The sequence below is a fragment of the Heliangelus exortis genome, chromosome 3 (assembly GCF_036169615.1).
Source record: "Heliangelus exortis chromosome 3, bHelExo1.hap1, whole genome shotgun sequence".
Taxonomy (NCBI): domain Eukaryota; kingdom Metazoa; phylum Chordata; class Aves; order Apodiformes; family Trochilidae; genus Heliangelus; species Heliangelus exortis.
In genome coordinates this window covers 110,912,803-110,931,857 of record NC_092424.1, presented here as the reverse complement: position 1 = coordinate 110,931,857, position 19,055 = coordinate 110,912,803, and the positions used below count along the sequence as shown (strand labels likewise).

Sequence of the window (19,055 nt, the reverse complement as noted above, 5' to 3'; positions counted from 1 at the left end):
TAATTGTCACTGGATAAGATGGGGAAGGGATTAAGCATATTGCAAAATGTGTGAAGATGTGGGTAACATTTTTCTTATTCTAAATCCAGAGAAGAAAAATACAGAAAAATTGTGAACTTTGTCTCTGAAGTTCAGAGTGAATGAAATGCTGGGTTTTAATATTTAAAAAAAACCCCAAAACTGCAACTTTAAATAGCGATACACTTTTCAAAAATACTCCATATGAAATAATAATTTTTAGCAAAAGTGCTTAATCTTTTCACATAGGAAGTACAGCATTTTCATATTTTTACCATTTCAAAAACCATTTTCAGAATTGCTTGGGAACCAAGACATTCATTGACAATGACACTTTCCCAGGAAATAAGATATCTTTTGAACTAACTGGAATTTTAGAAAGCAAACAAACAAACAGAAACCCTCTTTGTTAAGTTCCCATTGATTGCACTTCTGATACTGAGAAACACTCTTGGATACCACCGTCCACACTTGTCAGGAGTTCATTACAACTGTTTTATTAGTTCAAGATTAATGAAAATTCTCAAAAAGTCTTTACATGCTCAGGGTCTTGAGAGAACAGTTTTGATCTCTGGCATGGCTTAATGTTTAAAGGATTTTTTTTTTTTCCCTGAATTATTAAAAACAAACATTTTCAATTGATCTGAACTTCAGTGACAGCTCCCAATTTTTTAAAAGCATTTTTTCTGTGTTTAAAATAAGAACCTAATTTCTGCTCACACCACTTATTCCTTAAATATACCTCAAAGCAGCTGTTGCTGTTATTTTCCTACCTTGTCCATGTAGTCAAGCTCAGACCAAGTCACACTTAGTGACAAAGCTCCCCTGAGTTCTCTGGTAGCCTCCAAACTGTGGCAAAGCTTTCACTGAATTTATTTCTGGATTTCAAAGCTGTGATAGCCTTTACATTGTCATATCTCCCTGGTAAAAAAAAAAGTTTGTGTATTACTCCATGGTCCATCTTCCCCAGAAGGAAGTCCTTGCTGTTACTTAATCACCTGGATGGAGCAATTTGATCAGGTCCAGACTGATGCTGGATGCACAAAGGACTTTGTATGCTTGCAAAAAGCAAAAAGGGGTTGAAGGGGTTGCTTGGAGACCTCCTCATCCTCAAAAAGTGTGCCCCAAAAAGCAGGTTGGGATGTGCACATCAGGGATACACATTGACAGGGGTCAGTAGCTAAAGATCTGGTTAATGGCAGTGGTGTGTAGGCTGCTTTGGGTTATTTTTTTTCCCCCTCTTGTCTTTGCAGCATCTCTGGCTGTTCTGTGTGGCCTGACACATCCTTCTGTCGACTGCCAAGAAGACAGAGCCACCTTTATTGAATGTGATGTCCAAGTCACAGTGGGTCCCTACCAGCAGAGAGAATCTGTGTCTTACCTCTATGTCTGTGAGGACAACCCAGCCCAGAGGCACTGGAGGGACACGAAACCCCCCCAGAGGCATTTTGCTGGACTCTTTGCCAGGTTGGTGCTGCCCTCTCTCCAACAGCTGAATGGGTCCATTCCTGACCAACATCCCCCAGAATCCCACCCTCCCCTATCCCTACCTTTTGTAGGATTGCTTCCTGCCAAATGCTGGGCTTGAAGGAGATTTTCTACTTCTTAGGATGATGCCAAGAGAGCAATTTAGCCTTTAGACCACTAGAGAGCTCTGCTGGGTTGTGAAATCTGTTCCTTGGGTCTATCAAAGCATCTCGAGTCCCCCCCTCTTCTTCCCTCCCAGCTTTTTAAAGTGTTTGAGAGACATCAGAAAATCCATCTCGTAAACAGCCTGCTTTGTTCCTTCTTAGGTTTTAATATTTATCTTCTGATCCAAAGCAACATCTGGTGGATGCCAATGGGGAAAAAGATTAGGCATTATGAAAAGCAGAAGTTTTTTTTTTCTTTCTTTCTTCCTTTTTTTTTTTTTCCTTTTTACCCCTTCCTCTCTCCAAGCAGTTTCATATGTAAAAAGTCACAGAGAAAATTCAGCAGTCTGTGCAATATTTACTCAGGCTTTGCAAATCCAAGGCCAAGTCACCCCATGAGCATAAATTGGTACTTTTGCCTTTCATGGAGATGTGGGGGTTTATACCTGCACAGCTTCTACTTCTAGGAGGAGGAGGGAGGCCTGAACTCAGGAATAAAGGGGTGAACAATACTTTCCAAAAGACATGAAAGAAATGGAAAATGGGAATCTTACTCCAGTGCATTGTTCCTGATTTGCTGGACATGGTGAAACTGTTCCTGGCTGGTGCCTGATGCTCCAGTCCAGGTATTGTAGTGGAGGTGCAGAGATTTGGGGGTTGTCCTTATTGGGTCCTTATGGCACAGTTGATGTTGTGACTCCCCAGAGGGGAGATCCAGATGTCCTGTATTGAGAGAAGAAAACAACTAGGATACACTAAACAAAACCAGCAAGGCATGAGTTGCACTTTTTTTAGTTTATTTCAGTTTTGTTAAAAAAAGTGGGCTGAGGTTTTTCTGATTTTTTATTATTTTTCTTTTTTTAAAGAAGAGGTTACAGCATCTGCTTTCTAGTCTGGCATTTCCTCCCCACTAGCTTTTGAGCTCTGTTTAAATGGACCTGGCTTTTTTTCAAGGGATGGACATTTTAAGAATTATGAAATTATTGTCAGATTTGAGAAAACCTTTGTTAATCAGAAATTATTTTCCTGTTGAGGGGAGAGGAAGGCAGATTCTACCCTAATCTGTTGTTTGCCAGGAAACCTGCAGGTCAGGCAGCCAGACAGCTGGCCAGCCTTGTCCAAAGTCACAGTAATGTCCTAGAGCATCCTAGGAGATGGGATAGGACAGTTTTGTTGGGGGAGGTGAGCAGGGGAGACTTATAGGAAGAAAAAAAAAATCCTGAAATTAAACTAATTTTTTTCACTTCTGTTCCTCCCAAGACAACTTGCTTCAAAACAAGAAGCTTCAGGAGACTTGAATTTTAACTGAATTTTTCTTTTCTTTTGCTCACATCAGTGTAACCCCAACCAAAATAAACAACCAGCTTGAGAGCAACAGGGCACCCCAATATCCATCTCTTTTTTTTTACCTCTGGTACTGTGCTCAGCTCTTCACTGCTAAAAGTACCTCTGGAATGAGTGTAATTGTGTGATTACTTTTTTTCTTCTTGCTTCTTTTCTCAGTTTGGGGCTGCTACTTGTTTGCTGACTGCTTCCTTGTTGTTTTTCACTGTGTTTTTGTCCTATTTGATTTGGAATGTCCCAGAGACAGAGTTTATTATTCCTCCAGGGAATCCTCTCAGGGAGATAATTATGAGTCAAATAATTCCACTTTTTCTTACCCATTATCTTCCCATTCTTCCAGCTTCCTCAACCTCTTTGTTATTGTCATTAACTCCCCCCATGAGAAGCTCTCATGTTTCTCTGGTAGTTAGAAATTAAAACTTGTATTGCTCAGAAATTTTCCAGGTTTGGTTTGTTTTGTGGGGTTTTTTTTTTGTTTTTTTTTTTTTTTTTTTTTTTTGGGGGGGGGATTTTTTTGGTTGTTCTTGTTTGGTTTTTTTTATTTTGTTTTGTTTTGTTTTTTTAATGGTGAATCTATTTCTAAACTGGGTCCTGCTGAAATAGATGAGGGGCAGAGGAGATTGACTGATTTCAGGTGCATTTCCTGATCTGAAAAATCTGGAGAGATTAACTATTTCAAATTACCTATTTCAAAGATTTCAAAAATATTTTTTCAATTTTTTTTTCAAATTTTGATTCATAGAAAAGCTTAAGTTTAATTTCAAAATACTAATAGAATTTATAGCAAAGTATTATAAAGTTAAAATATTCCAACTAGAAAAGAACTATTTTGAGAATTCCTGAAATAAAACTCATGGGTTGCTGTAAATAATTGAAGTATCTAACAATAAAAAAAATCATGGATTTGACATCTGAGAAAATGTTCAGCAGTGAAGACATTTGTCCCAGGATTGGGACAAAGCTACTGAAATAATTTCTGCCCTACTGCCACATAAAATGTCTCTTTTCTCAGTAGATTTATATTGGTTTGAGTAAAGCTCTTGCTAATCTAGTTTCTAGTATAGCCTGTACTTAGTAAACACGTAGTACCAAATGCATATTTCTTAGAAGAGGAGCAAGTCTTGTCATTAAAATCACTGCTACCAAGATAGGTTCCTGAATTCCCTCTTTTTCTTACATTACCTTCAAACACTGCAATTTTTTAGTGTTTTTCCAGTGGATGAAGTTACCAGAGGACAAAAGGAATTAGTTCATTGCCTATGAGCAAAACTTTGTAAAAAGATGTGAGCAACCACTGAGTGCTCTTTGTATCCACTTAAGTGCCTGAAAAATTGGGTCCATGGCATGGATCTGGCCAGCAACAACTCTCTTCTGCTCATAAACCAGTTGGATATTTGAAAGATGCAGATTTTTCCTCTAGCATTAAAAAGAAGTAATGTGCAGCCTTGAGAGATGGCCCAGACCATTGAATTATTGTACAGGACAAGAGCAGTTCTTGAAGTGTTGGTGTCAAAAGTCAGTGTGGTTCCCAATGGTTGGCTTTTGGTTATTGATACAATTGAGGGAAAGGTTTATTTAAATATAGAAATAAAAATTCACTGTTAAAAAGGCTCAGCTCCTTGTAGAAGGCTTTCTTTCTTTGTAGTGTCTGACTTGGCTGCCTCCTTTAAGACTTTAACCCTGACAAATGACAACAAAGCTCATCCCCCCTAAATGCACCGTCAGAGAATCTCCTTGTACAGTGGGCTGCCAGGTCCAGCATGGTTTGAAAAGCTCAGTTTCATAGAATCACAGAATAGTTTGGGTTGGAAAAGACCTTTGAGATCATCAAGTCCAACCTTTAACCCAGCACTACCAAGGCCACCTCTAAACCAGGTCCCTCAGCACCACATCTCCAGGCCTTTTCAATGCCTCCAAGGGTGGTGATGCCACTGCTGCCCTGGGCTAGGATTTGACAACCCTGAAATTGTCCCTGACAGCCAATCTAAACCTCCCCTGGCTCAATTTGAGGCCAGTTCCTCTTCTGTTGTGAGTTATTTGGGAGAAGCAACCTGTACCCACCTCACTATACCTTCCTTTCAGGTAGTTATTGAGAGCAAGAAGGTCTCTCCTCAGCCTCCTTCTCTCCAAGTTCTCTCCCAGAACTCCCCAGTTCTCTCAGCAGGTCCTTTTAAGAGACACCTCCAACCCCTTCACCAAACCATCCTGATCATCACCCTCCTGGCTCTGCTCGGGGTGTTGGCTTTCCATCTGGGTCTCTTTTGGTAGAACGGAGGTCTCCTAATTTCAGCACTTTAGAAAATCCTTTTAGATGGGGCTGTCAGGAACCTGAAGACCTCTGAAAACCTACCCAGCTGATCCTGTTTCGTAAACTTGGTCCTTTCTTAGGAAATAAAAAAAAAAATCAGATAATTTCTGAGTTGGTGTTGCTATAACTTTCCAATCTCCTTCCCCCAAGTTGCAGGCACATGTCTGATGGTGAGGTGGTGAGAGAAGGGAAGAGGAGGAATGGCCAGGGAAGGAATGATAAGTGGCATTATCCTGGCTTGATCCCAAGCCTGCAAGAAGTAAATTGGAAAGTTTTCCCCTCATTTGGAGGTTGGTTGGGTCCTATAGCTCCCTGTAGCAAAATGCTACCAAAGTCAGGAGCTGTCAGCAGCAAGAGCCAGGAAAAAATATTTCTTGCCCACCACCTTTTCTATTATTTCTTCCCCCTGTGAAAGGGGAGGTTTTGGAGCAAATGTCTGGGAGTACAACTGGCACATATATCGAATCTGCTTAGGCTGGGCTGTTAAGTAAGTTTAATTAATTTACTAAGTTAATGTTCCAGTGCTAGCAACAAAGCATCATTGCAATCAGCTGGGTAGCAGGAATTGGAACCCCTAAATGAGCTCATTTTTTCACAGTTGGAATTAGGGACCAGTTAGCCAGTTGTGTGGTTTTTCCAATTTTCCCCCCCTGGCCCTAGGGGAGCTGCAAGTTATTCATGCCCTATTGCTAAGTGTGAGTAAGATGGGGAGGAGGGGGACACAGGAACAAATCCTACTCCTTGTAGGAGTAATTCTCTATCTTTGATCTCCACACTGCTGATTCCTGAGCTGTTGTCTGCACTTTGCTTTAGGTCCCGGGGTGGCATTTGCTCCTCTTTGTAACAGTTTGGGGAAGCAGGAAGGCATCACTGAGAGATATTTACTGCATGGATTTTCATCCTGAGTGTGTGCAGATAAAGGGGGGGGGGGGGGGGGAAAAACACAAATAAACAATAAAAGAATGGAAACAAAATTACAGAAATTTGCAAAGTTTGACAAATGGTGGCCAGGAGTTGCCACAAGCTAATGGCTTGCAATGATTAATAAGAGTAAAAATAATTGCATTTCATTAAGATTGATGACACCCCATTTAACCTCCCTTCTCGTTTCAGCCCTAAAGTGGAAAGAGATGAAGTTCTCATCTATAATAGCTCCTGTAACATTGCCATGGAAACTGAGGCAGAGATGGAGTGTGAGGGAGCTAATCAGCCAATTACCGCCAAGATTACTGAGATATGGAAAAACTGGGGCCAGAACACTCAGGTATAATCAAATCTTTTTTACAGACTGATTCAAACTGCTTAAAATTAAATTTGTAATATTGTGTACATTTAAAGGGGGCGAAGAAAAAAAAAAAAAGAAACAATTTAGGCTGAACAGCAGCAATATATAATATTAAATGCTTTCCAACTTTGAATAGCAGTTCTAATGCAGTGCAGCTGAATTAATGGTAAGCTCTGGTTAATCATGGATTTTATGAGACATAAATGAGCTTTACCTTATATTTTCTGGGCAATGCATATGTTTTTTAAGACTTTTTTTTTTTTTTATAAAAAATTCAAAGTCTGTTTTAAAAGTGTTATTTTCTGTTACTTGAGCAGAAGTAAGAAGCCATGAGGTGGAGTTTGAGCTCTCTGGCAGAGACAGCACTCAGCATTTGGATAGCTCTGGTTATATTTTTGCTTCTCATCAGGATCTGAAGGAAAATGGGAGAATCTTCCCAGTTTTATGTGCGGGGATAGCAAGAAAACCAAGTCATCTGCAAAGTGATTTTTATTTAACAAAAAACTCTGGCTATGAACTAACATCACTGTAAGGCTCTGCACCTGATACAGGGATCTAAATCCTTTCCTTGCAAGCCTGTATCACCTCTACCTGTATCCAGATCTGCTCACTGCAAGCCTAAAACATCCTTTAAGAGTCCCTGGGGTGTTGTAGAGTTTTTGGGGTTGTTGAGCTGAAGTACTGGCTTGTGCCACCAGTGAGAAGAAATTCAGAGGGGCTGGATATTTGGTGAGCATCAAACATCATTCTGTAACCAGCAGCTCCTGAGGAGGAGTGGAGACCTAGCACACCCAGGACAGTGCAGGTGGGAAGAGTTTAATGCCTGACTTACCAGAACAAATTTGTTTGGTTTAACCAAATTATTATACAGTCTTCTTAGCATGGTTGAGACCTAGGAAATTGGTTGTTTTGCTCAGGATTCATATTAAACCTAGTGGGGTAATTTTTAGCTGCTATCATCCATGAGATTTCTACCACCCTAGAAAAGTAGCTGCAGTGTTCTGGATGAGTTCTTTTGGTGTGGCAGCTTTTAGATCTTGCAATAAGCCAAGAGTCTCACAATATTCAAATATTCCTTGTAGTATGTTACTATTGCTGTTGAGTATCCTAAAATACAATTGCTTTCTTCCATTCTCTTGTTTTAAGCCTGTCCTTGGTCTGTGAAGGAATGTCACATTTAGGCTTTTCCTTAGAAATTTTTTTCTAGTCAGCCTTGCTAATTATGCAGCCAGAAACATGCCCAGCTAAGAAGAAAACCAAGCCCCCCAAATTTTCTAGTTGGCAACTGCAGGAGGCCAGGGAAGTGTTCAGCTGAGTGTCAGATCAAATGGTAACTGCTCTTTTAATTCTTATTTTCCTTCCTGAATGTGGTAAGGGCATCTCTACTGCCCTAAAGCTGGAGGAACTATTACCTGCTCTTGGCTGTGATCTGAAGAGCTCAAAAGTGCTCCAGTCTCAGTGAGGAGGTGATGCAGGTTGTCTTTTTGGCTCACGTGGGAATAGGAAGAAGTAGTAAGGTTTGTCCCTGTTGTGTTTTTTCTGCTCGGAGTGGGGAAAATAAGGGAAGTCCTGTGTGTTCTGAATCAATGAATTCTTTCAGGGAGAGCAGGAGGAAACCTGGGATTTACTGCTGCTTAATGAAACCAGAGGGCATTTGGAATCATTTTATCCCTCTTCCCAAACCTGGTCTGGGTGAGCTGAACTGGATGGGTGGGGAGTTCAGATAAATGGTTTCAATTTTGGTCCCTTTCTAGCTGACAGCATCCCTTTAAGATTTACGACCTGGTGCAGCATACTCATGCTTCAGTGTAGAGGTTTAAATCATGTCATGGGAACTGGCCTCACCTTTCCAGTGGAAATAATGGTCCCCAGGTTCAGCACCAAGCAGTGTAATGCATTAATAGCACCACGTGCCTTAGGATAATGGTGCTATTAGCAGGCAGCACGACTCTGTGTACAAGTAATGGGACTGCATCTCTTTCCATTAACATCTGGCACTTCTACTGCACTCTCGTGCAAGGATCTCATAGCACTTGGTGAAAAAAAAAAGGGTCTGATTGTAGCTGTTCTCAGAGTAGTTACATTATTCAGTGTTTGGTTTTCTGCTTATTCCTCTGCCAGGTGAGTGATGCTCGGGCAAGCTGGTGTCTTAGGGCTTGGTGGGAGGGTTGGGGAAGAGGTGGTGAGATGATGTTGGAGCAGGAAAAACTTCAGAATGGCATTGGAAGTAAAAAAAGGCACTGAAGAAAGGTTGGCAGGGGTTTGTGTTATCAAGAGGATGGAGGAGGCGCTGGCAAGAAGAAGGAAGAACCTCAGTTCAACCAAATCCCAATCCTTTAAAGCTTTGGTTCTAGGGACTTGAGTCTAAGGGATAAAAGGGGATAAGCTTTAGGGTGAAGTCATTATGTTCTTCAGTCTTTATAGGACCTATCCATAATTATGAAAGTTATTAAAGAAAAATATTAATATGATTAATTGGGGTTTGGGAGGTTGAAAACAAGGCAAATGCAGACTGTGAATGTGACAAAATTTTGCAGCAATCTCCTGGTGGGACAATGCCAGGCAGAAGGCTCCAGAGACCCATGGAAAGGAGTGTGGGGGAAGCATGAGAGAAGCCAAGTGACCAAATATCCCCAGTAGCAGGGAACCAGAGCCCCAGGAGGTGGTGGTGATCTCTTCCAGGTCCATCTTTCTATGATGCATTTAGCAGCCCTGGTACCAATAGCTCCCAGACACACAGTGACACTGAAGAGGAATTCAGGTGTAAGGATCCTGGTGTACAGTGAACACCAGAGACACGTCCATCAGCTTGAGCTGCCTTTGAGCAATGAGAGCCTTGCTCTGGACTTAGTCCATTTTTCTCTTGTCTGGCTCTGCAGAACCCTATCCCACTGTGAATTCACCCTGGATCTGTGTGGCAGCTTCACTAAAAATTACATTAAATGCCTCTTGTAACTCATCCAGGAATCAGACCTGAGCCATGCTTTTGGGTTTTGAATAACAACACATTGGCAGACCCATTCCTTCATTTTCCTGGTGCCATCCAAATTATATTATATCCATTCCCAGGGTGTTCCTCCACAACCTGTTTGAATTCCAAGTGAATGTGTAAGCCAGGGACACCAAAATTATCTGAAGAGATTAGCAAACACCACAAGTTTTCTTTCTCAGTGAGCTAATGAGGGGATTATCCTTTGAAATTCCTGTCTTGGATTCACAAAAACTCCAAATATGAGAAGATCATTGTACCTAGATACCAACCTGTCACGGGTGTATTTCCTTCCTCCTATTTCTTTAATTCCTTTCCCCCCAGATAAATAGCCATGAAAATCTTTTTTTAATGAAAACTGAAAGCTTAGCTTTAGACATCCTCGTTTTTTGATGAACTGCATGAGATAGCTCAGCTTAATTCTTCTGGGAAGAAAGCTCTTCCACCTCTGATTTCAACAAAGATTTGCTTGAGAATGGATCTGCATCTATTGTGAAAAATGAGAAGGTTATTTTTAAAAAATAAACCTTTCCTCTTCATGCTGCACGTGCTGCTCCCTGGAGTCAGTCACCACAATTTATGGGTTAGGCTGAACCCCTTTGAAAACTTTTGGGCAGGATGCTCAGTCAGGGGAAGTAGTTGTATTTTCTGGGAGGTGATACAATATCCTTCACTTGTGTTTTGTCCCTTGAAATCTGGCCTCTAAGTTGTTGCTTGCCTGGCTCTAACCAGCTGGGCTCAGCTCTGAATCCTGAAATTTCTGGGACTTTATAAAGTTGTTGGCTGGAGATCTGCGAGTTGCATAGCAGATTTTATGAGATTTGAGTTCACCAACTTGTCCTTTTCCTGGGGTCTGGATGGTGTCCCAAGAGAAGAGCTTTTATGGCTTTCTTTAGAAACTGATTTATGCCCTTACTTCAGTTTTTGTTTGAGGTGTTTGCCCCCATATGACTTAATTAGGTCATGCAAAGTAAGCAGCAAGCTTTTGCCCCACTGTTGCCATCAGTATCATTAGTGTTTCAAATTTGCTTCATTATCATCCAAGGAAGAGTTACAGAATTATTTTTTATATCAGTATATAATGCAATTTAGCCTACTGAAAGGAGAGGTGGGGGGAAAAAAAAAGGGAAAAAGAAAATTCAGCACTGATTGTATATCCCACAGGACTTAATTAGTCCACGGTTGCACGATGCACTGGATAATGGGAAGACATGAATTAAATAATAAAAAAGAAAAGTTCTAATCCTCACTCCAGTACCTGTCCACTTCCACCTTTGGCTGCATAATGAGGTGTCAGCTACTCTGACACTGATGAGACCTGCACAACACCCCCATAACACATGTATTAAGGATGCTCATGGGAAGGTTTGACCAGGCTTGGATGTTTCTGAAGCCATTATGCTTAGTGAGCCTTCAGATTATTATTCCAGATCACTGATCCAGACCTAATCATCGTGCAAGCATGCTGTTGGAGCAGTGGTTCCCCATCTCCCCCTCCTCTTCTGGCCCAGATGGGTGATAAAATGTTCATTGGAGGGCAGATGCCACGGATATGAAGTCAATCATAGGGAAGCTGAACTGGTACACTAGCAAATTCTCAACAACCCAACCCTCCAGGGGTGCCTATTAAGGAAGAGAAGGCTAATAAAAAATAACTTACTAGATAAAAAAAAAAAAAAAAAGAAAAAAAAAGAGCCATCCTGGATTATGGCTCTGCCTGGGTATGCTGTGCTGCCTTTAGTTTGTTTTTAGATAGGGCATTAAGGGAAGATCTTGAGACTTAAGAAGTAGCTTAGAGTACTGAGGATCTGTGAATTCTAACTTGGTGACTGATATGGGGATAACTGCTTTGCTCAATTCTCAGCCAAAAAAAAAGGAAAAAATCCCAGAAAGGCTGTAGATATGCACAGTCACCTAGGAGACCCCCAGTATTCATCTTCCACTTAATGTAATCAGGAGTAGCTCTCCAAATCCCTTTGAATCCTCTGCAGATCTTAGAATCACTCCTTTCTTTCCTTTTTTTTTTTTATTTTTTTAATTTTTTTTAAAAAATATTTTATTTCTTCTCTTATTTTTCCCATTTACTGGCTCTCCAGATGTCATGGTATTTGGAGGTGAGGGAAGAAGTTAAGACAATTTTGCCTGCTGGAGATATTTATTTGATGCTTTATACAGGTGACAGATCCTAAGCAGCTTTGTAGGGAGCATAAAAGACTCTCTGGAAGCACAGAGCACCCTGGACATGAAGGGCTGGTGTTTTATTTTTCACAGCAGAATTGATGCCAAAAATCTTGACCATGTTGTCTGCCTGTGAGGGTTGGAAGTGACAGGAGGTGACTCTCCCTTGCAGGGCCAGAGGAGGCTCTGGGTGGTGCACAAAGCTCTGTCACTCTCATTTTCCTGCCAACCTCCTGTGTGGGTGTTTGATGGGGCAGTTTTGAGGGTGAAGGGCTCACAGTTGCCTTATGGACACCTGCAGGCTTCTATTTTGTGGTATGATATGTTTACAAGTATCTAATTAAAGAAAAAAAAAATAGATAAAAAAAATTCAGTGACCTAAAAGAGAAGGTTGGGTGTTGTCTTCCAAGCTTTCTTCCCTTTGCCTTCTGAGCTCATTACAGCCCTGGCAACGACCTCTCCTTCCTATGCTCTGTCCCTTTGGTGTCCTTTGGTTGTCCACCTCCACCTGCCCTCCTCCTATACTTTCCTTTCCTTCTTGGAGCACCAAACAGGACCAGAAAAGGCAAAGCTCCCTCTGCCTTCTCCAGTGCTCCCCTTTGTAGTAAGGGCTGTGAGTAAAACCACTGCACCAAGCTGAGGCTGCTTAAGAAGGGTATGGAGGAAATGTGCTACCTGTGAGGATGGATTCATCCTGGCTTCAATGGGATGAGCTCTGGCACCATGTTCTAGAAGAGATGGAGCCATCAGCTCTCTGCTTCCTCCTCTTTGGAACCTTTTGTCAGCTTATTATGGATGCTGGAATGTGCTTCAGAGCAGCATCTCCTCCTCATCCTCCTTACCCCGATGCAGATGAGTTTACAGGGGAAGCAACAAGCAATTCCAGCTTGATATGAAGGTTGTTTGTAGCTCCCCTCTTCTCAGCTTGAGGGAGAATTATAATAAATATGACATTTCATTCCTGTGTGTCCCTTTAGATACTGTAATACCCCAGATCCCTTTTTTTTTTTTTTTTTTTTTGGCCATAGTGATCACATCTCTCAGAACCTGGAGAAGAGTTTCCTTTGACTACAGCTTCTTATTCCTGATAGCACCTGACATTATGCTGTCTTGAGCTTTGAGTAGGGCTCCCGGCAGTGTAAAGAGCCAATAATAATAATGGATTTGTTTTTGGCTGGAAAAGACCTTTGAGATCACCAAGTCCAACCATTATCCCAGTGTGCTGCCAACCACATCCCTAAAACCTTAACCATGTCACAGCAGATGGGACATCAGGAGCAGGATTAAAGGAAATTATTTTAAAGTATTTTGTGTGTAATTTCCATAGATATATGCACTTCTAACAGCAAGGCATCCTTTCATCTCCATGTTCCCTATTTCTTGACCTGCTAGCTCAGCCATACAGCTCTTTTCAGAAGACTGAGGAACACCATGAGACCAATCAGGATTTGCAAGCCCCATGGAAAAGCAGTGGAGGAGCCCAGAATAATCTCATAAAAATAAAAGCACAAAGCCAGTCTTGGTGCACGGATGCTATCAGAGGGGAGAGAGGTACCATCTGCAAGGTTGTTAAGATGTAGAGAACCAAGATGGCCTCCACAGTAACCACAGGCAATGTGAAGAGATAAATGGTTGACCCGAGCCCGTGTCAGGCTAGGATTGATGCCACTATCAGCCCTAGTGCCTTTGCAATGATTTTTTAAAAAAAATCTCTGATAGAGTGTGTTATCTAGTTACTGGCATGAGGGCAATGGCCTGGAGGCAGCCAGGAGTAGGGGGGAGGAAGAAGGAGAGGAGGAGAGAGAGAGAAAGAGAGAAAAAAAAAAAGGTCATTCCAAGAGGACAATCTCTGTTGGACTAAATGAAAAAATAAGGGCCTTGCTCTGAAAGGTAGAGGTAAATAAATAAATAAATTTAAAAAGTGGCTGCTAGGTGTGTGAGAAAAGGATAAGCAAAATTGCTTCTCTTTCTTTCTGTTTTTCTTTTTTTTTTCCTCTTTTTCTTTTTCTCATTCTTTTTTTTTTTTTTTTTTTTTTTTTTTTTTTCTTGTTTAATGGGATCAGCCTTGGGCTACAATGGGAAATTTAGGAGATGTGCTTGTGGTGTGCTTTTTTTTTACTTCTTGCTTTTTGCTTTAAGGTTTAACACTTTCCTCTCGTGCTTTCAGATCAAAAATCAAGGGCTGAACTGTAGGTATCTCCCTCCTCCCCCCCCCCCCATTTTGAACCCCCTCTTGGGTTTGTTTGTTTGTTTTGTGTGTTGTTTTTTCCAATCCCACCATCTTCTGTCTCTACACCATTTCCTGCCAGGTTGCAGAGTATCTGTGATGCATTCTTATGCCACTTCTGGCATTTGGTGTGAGGTGGGTGCTGGCTTACATCACTTCTTCAGGAATGTAGCTCCCAAGAACTGTGTTTTGTACCCAGCCTGGCCTCCAGATGTGAGTGTAGGATCAAGCTTCCCATCCAATCTGCAAGAAGTAAGAAGAAGCTTGGGTAGTGTGTGTGTGTGTGTGTGTGACTGTTGAGTTGGTTTTTTTGGGTTTTTTTAATTATTTTTTTCATTCAGAAGAAAAAGCAGATAAATCCTGAGGATAACAAGAACCCAAATCCCAAGCTGGTTGTGGATGGAAGGGACTTTAAAGATCATCAAGATCCAACCCCCTGGATGGGCAGGGACACCTCCCCCAGCCCAGGGTGCTCCAAGCCCCATCCAACCTGGGCTGAGGCACTGCCAGGGATGGGGCAGCCACAGCTTCTCTGGGAAAACTGTTCCAAGCACTTCACTACCCTCTCAAGATAGAATTTCTTCCTAATATCTCATCTAAGTATCCCCTCTTCTGGACTGAAACCATTCTTACTCATCCTCTCACTCCTTGCCCTTGTCAAAAGTCCCTCTCCAGGTAGTTTGGTCTTGTGGTAAGGTAATGATAGTGATGGAATTTTAATTGTCTTGTAGAATGATTTCTGTGCATACAGAATTTTGAGTAAGGAGTAGAGTAAGAACAAGTGGTATGGGTTTTGTTGGGGTTTTTAAAAGTTGGGTTTTTTTTTCTTGTTTTGTTACTGTTGTGTTTATTGCAAGTGTTTTTTTCAGTCTAAGCAATGTGAATTAGGTGTACTGTCAGTGGACAAATGAATTACTATATTACTATATATTACTATTACTATTTCAGTTCAGAGAGTGTTTATTAAAAACTCAAGGAAAAAAATAAAAAAAAGGATTGCTGTAACAGGGGTAAAACCCAACATGCTCCAGCCCTGTGCCAAAACTGATCTACCAGAGCCTTCCTTCTGTCTTTTAAGGAAAGGGTTAATTTGATGTGATTGCTAGTAAAACCAAACTGTTTTCATGATGAATCTGTAATAACTGGGTGATGGCCTGACTTAACAACTTGGTGTTAAATGCTGGGTGCCTTCCCCTGACTCTGACTGGCAGCTCTCTAAGTGCTCCTCACTTCCAACCTCTCCTGGTTGGAATAGCTGCAGAGCAAAGGACTTCATTAAGGGATCGTAAGGCTACCTCGTAAAAAAAACAGCAAATAATTTTGACAGCAAGGGGAAGGAGCAGAGGGGACTGAGTGCTCTGTAGTCCCAGTGAAGAAAAGCAGACATCCCAGGGGCAGGGAAGCATCAGCTGAAGTGGATGTTATAAACACTTCCCCGCGATCGCTGCGTCTGCTCAATAAAACACCAGTTTAGCCCTTCCACGGCTCTAACAAAATATTCCCAGTTAACTCCATGGGTGGTGCAGGGCTGGGAGCTGTTAGCTCATATTCAGATAATTTTCAGATGTCAGAGCTCGTTAGGGCTGAGTTTAGCCAAAGACACTTTGCGTGGAGCTCGGTAAATTTGACTTCCTCGCATCAAATTAAGGAAAGGGATTGCTGCTTTACTTATTGGTTTATTTTCCTGCTTTCACACATCTTCTTTGGGTCTGTGAGCCTGATCAAGGGTCAGGCTCAGCTTTACCCACTTAGGGATTAGAGTTCTCCCTCTTTCACATGCAGTACCTTGCTCTTTTACTCTCTCATTCTCATTTTTTGCCTTTTTTTTGTTTGTTTGATTGGGGACTTCTTTTTTTTTTTTTTTTTTTTTTTTTTTTCTCCTGTCTTTTCTCCTGTGAGCTTTTCCCCTTTTTTCATCGTCAAGCCCTGCAAGGCAGGAAGGGCTGGAGGTGTCCAGACTGAACTCCACCAAGCTGGGCAGAGGTGTGAGACAATTCAGTGTTATATGCAGAGAAAACTCAGCTAAGTTCTCACTGCCTGGTTTTTCCTGTTCCTGGGATTTAGCTCCTTGTTTCTTAAACCCCTCTGTGCTCAGTGAATTGGTGCAAAAGACGTTGTTGCTCTGCAGCACCTTTTGGGGGAGCCCTGCTGGGGTCAGGACAGGGGTAAAGCAGGGAATGGAGCCACTAGAGGTAAAAATTTCCTACCCAGTGCTGCAGAAATTAAGATTTCCCACTCAGGAAGAACTCCAGTCACTGCTCACAGGCATGGCCTTAAGCCAGTGGTCATTTTTAGCTCTTGGGAGAGGTTGGTTGCTGGGTTGCCAGGTACCTGAGGGACTTTTAGGCAGGTAGGATGGAGGAAAAACTTTGGATAAGTTTCTCCAGGTGGTGATAGCTAGCACTATTTTTGGGTTTGGACAGAGCACTTACACTTGGGGTTATTCAGCCTGAAGAAAGGCTCTAGGGAGACCTTAGAACATCTTTTCAATACTTAAGGGGGGGTCTATAAGAAGGATGGAGAGAGATCTTCTAGTAGGATCCATATTGATGGGACAAGGGGTGATGAAACTGAGAGAGCTTTAGACTAGATATTAATTATTTTTTTTTTTTACACCCAGGTTACCCAGAGATGCCCCATTCCAGGTCAGGTTGGATGCACCTGAGCACCCTAATCTAGTTGAAGATGTCCCTGCTCACTGCAGGGGGGTTGGACCAGGAAGGAAAGGTTGAACTTTAAAGGAAAGGTCCCATCCAACCTGAAATACTTGGTGATTCCATGATTCTAGTATAGTGCCCATCTCTCCCCAAAACCACAGAAAGTTAGGGGTTGGAAGGGACCTCAAAAGATCATTGAGTTCAACCCTCCTGCTAGAGCAGGGTCACCTACAGGAGGTCACAAAGGGACACATCCAGGTGGGGTTTGAATGTCTCCAGAGAAGGAGATTCCACAACCTCCCTTGGCAGCCTGGGCCAGGGCTCCCTCACCCTCACAGTCAAAAAATTTCTCCTCATGTTTGTATGGAACCTCCTATGCTCAAATTTATATCCCTTGCCTCTTGTCCTATCATTGGGCATCGCAGAGAAGATCCTGGCACCACCTCCTGGCTCTCTCCCTTTCAATATTTATAAACATTAATGGGGTTGCCCCTCAGTCTCCTCCAAGCTGCAGAGCCCCAGCTCCCTCAGCCTTTCCTCACCAGGAGATGTTCCTCTCCCTTCATCCTCTTGCTTGCTCTGTGCTGAACTCTCTCCAGCAGTTCCCTGTCCTTCTGGAACTGAGGGGCCCAGAACTGGACACAATATTCCAGATGTGGTCTCACAAGGGTGGAACAGAGGGGGAGAAGATCTGCCTTTGGGAAGTGCTTGGGAAAGAAACTTTGGATTTTATGTCCTGCCAGACGCTTAACAGGCAGACAAGTGAGTGTGTGTGTGGGAAGGCAGAGAGTAAAAGCTGTGGAGTGCCCATTATTTGAGGGGATCTGCTTTCCCAACAAAGAGCTGTTACAGCCCTGCAGGACAGAGAGATGGCTTCATAGCTCAGACAGCAGCAGTTTGTGCTTTCAGCTCAAAGGCCTCTCAGTTCAGAGGGCAGCACAGCACTCGGGTGGGTCCCTCTCACGCCACTCTCAGCTTGTTGTCTGATTAAAAGGAGGTTTGGGTTGAAAGCTCTGGAAACGACAAGAGTGGTTACTGTCCCATCACGTGTGTGCTGCTGGTCTGCAGCAGGGGTTTCCGTCATTCAGGGCACAGCAGCTCAGTGCAAAGATCTCTAAATTCACTTCAGCTGCCTTCTGGCTTGTGTTGCACTGCACCCCTGCTGCTATTGCCCATGGGGTGTCACTGTGAGCTCAAACTACTGAAAAAAAACCCCTTAAATTCAATAGATGGAAGCACCATGCCGTTGAGAATCCGTTCTAGTTTTTGTTCTATAAAATAAATGTATTAAAAGGTATGATCTGCTGCAGGCATGTCCTCACTTATAAAGTGTGTTGCATCAGGAATCACAGAATTATCAGAGCTGGAAGGGACCTCTGGAGATCATCCCATCCAACTCTCCCACTAAAGCAGGATCCCCTGGAGCACCTCACACAGGAACACATCCAGGTGGGGTTTGAATATCTCCAGAGATGGGGACTCCACAACCTCCCTGGGCAGCCTGGGCCACTGCCTTGGCACCCTGAGAGTAAAGAAGTTTTTTCTCATGTTTAAATGGAACTTGCTATGTTCCAGTTTGTGCCTGTTGTCCCTGGTCCTGTCCCTGGGAACTACTGAGAAGATTCTGGCTCCATCTTCCTTGCACTCCCCCTTTAGATATGTGGAGATGTTAACAAGGTCTCCCCTCAGCCTTATCTAAGCTAAAGAGTCCCAGCTCTCTCAGCCTTTCTTCGTAAGAGAGATGCTCCAAGCCCCCAGTCATCTTTGTTCCTCTCTGCTGGACTCTCCAGTAGTTCCCTGTCTCTCTTGAACTGGGGAGCCCAGCACCATAAATGTTCTCCTGTCTTTGTACATTGCCTTACCCAGCAGGATCAGAGGACTTTTTTTTTAGCTGGACTTTTTGTGATTACATTGACACCCCTGGCATCAGGGACACAGCACTGGTGTTCCCAGTCTTCTAAATGCCACTTAATTCTCAGATTCCCACTAGGATTTTGCCAGCTCCAGCTCTCAGTACCAGGGTAGATGATACTTAATGCGTGACATCTCCTCAGCCACAGTAACCCACCCTTACCCTATTGCTTCTCTGACCTTTTCTGTAAGAGTCTCATCTTCACCTTTTTACCTTTCTGGCAGATAAGTGTTTTTGATGATGACAATAAAGATACCACAAAGCACTTTTATTCTTGGTTGCCCCATCTGGGCTGTGTGTTTGATCCAAACGGCCGACGTTCCAGTCAGATTGCACTATCAGATGGAGCTGGCTCTATTTCCTGCATTATTCTTCCTGGCTGTACCACATTATGCAATTATGTTTGCATTTAAACCTGAGCACTTACCTGTAATGATGCTGTAGTCCAGTACATGATACATTACAGCAGTAGATAATGCATACAGATAGGCTAAGAAAGCATGTTG

At 42.5% G+C, this 19,055-nt stretch overlaps 1 protein-coding gene across 1 annotated transcript in view; it reads left to right on the top strand.

Moving 5' to 3' along the window:
* Positions 1-19,055, top strand: part of PKHD1 (PKHD1 ciliary IPT domain containing fibrocystin/polyductin) — a 265,495-nt gene that overhangs the window by 56,199 nt on the left and 190,241 nt on the right. Inside the window, exons 34-35 of the mRNA XM_071742174.1 lie at positions 1,272-1,485; positions 6,415-6,565. Of these exons, the coding sequence (XP_071598275.1) occupies positions 1,272-1,485; positions 6,415-6,565 (365 nt within the window). The remainder of the gene's footprint in view (positions 1-1,271; positions 1,486-6,414; positions 6,566-19,055) is intronic.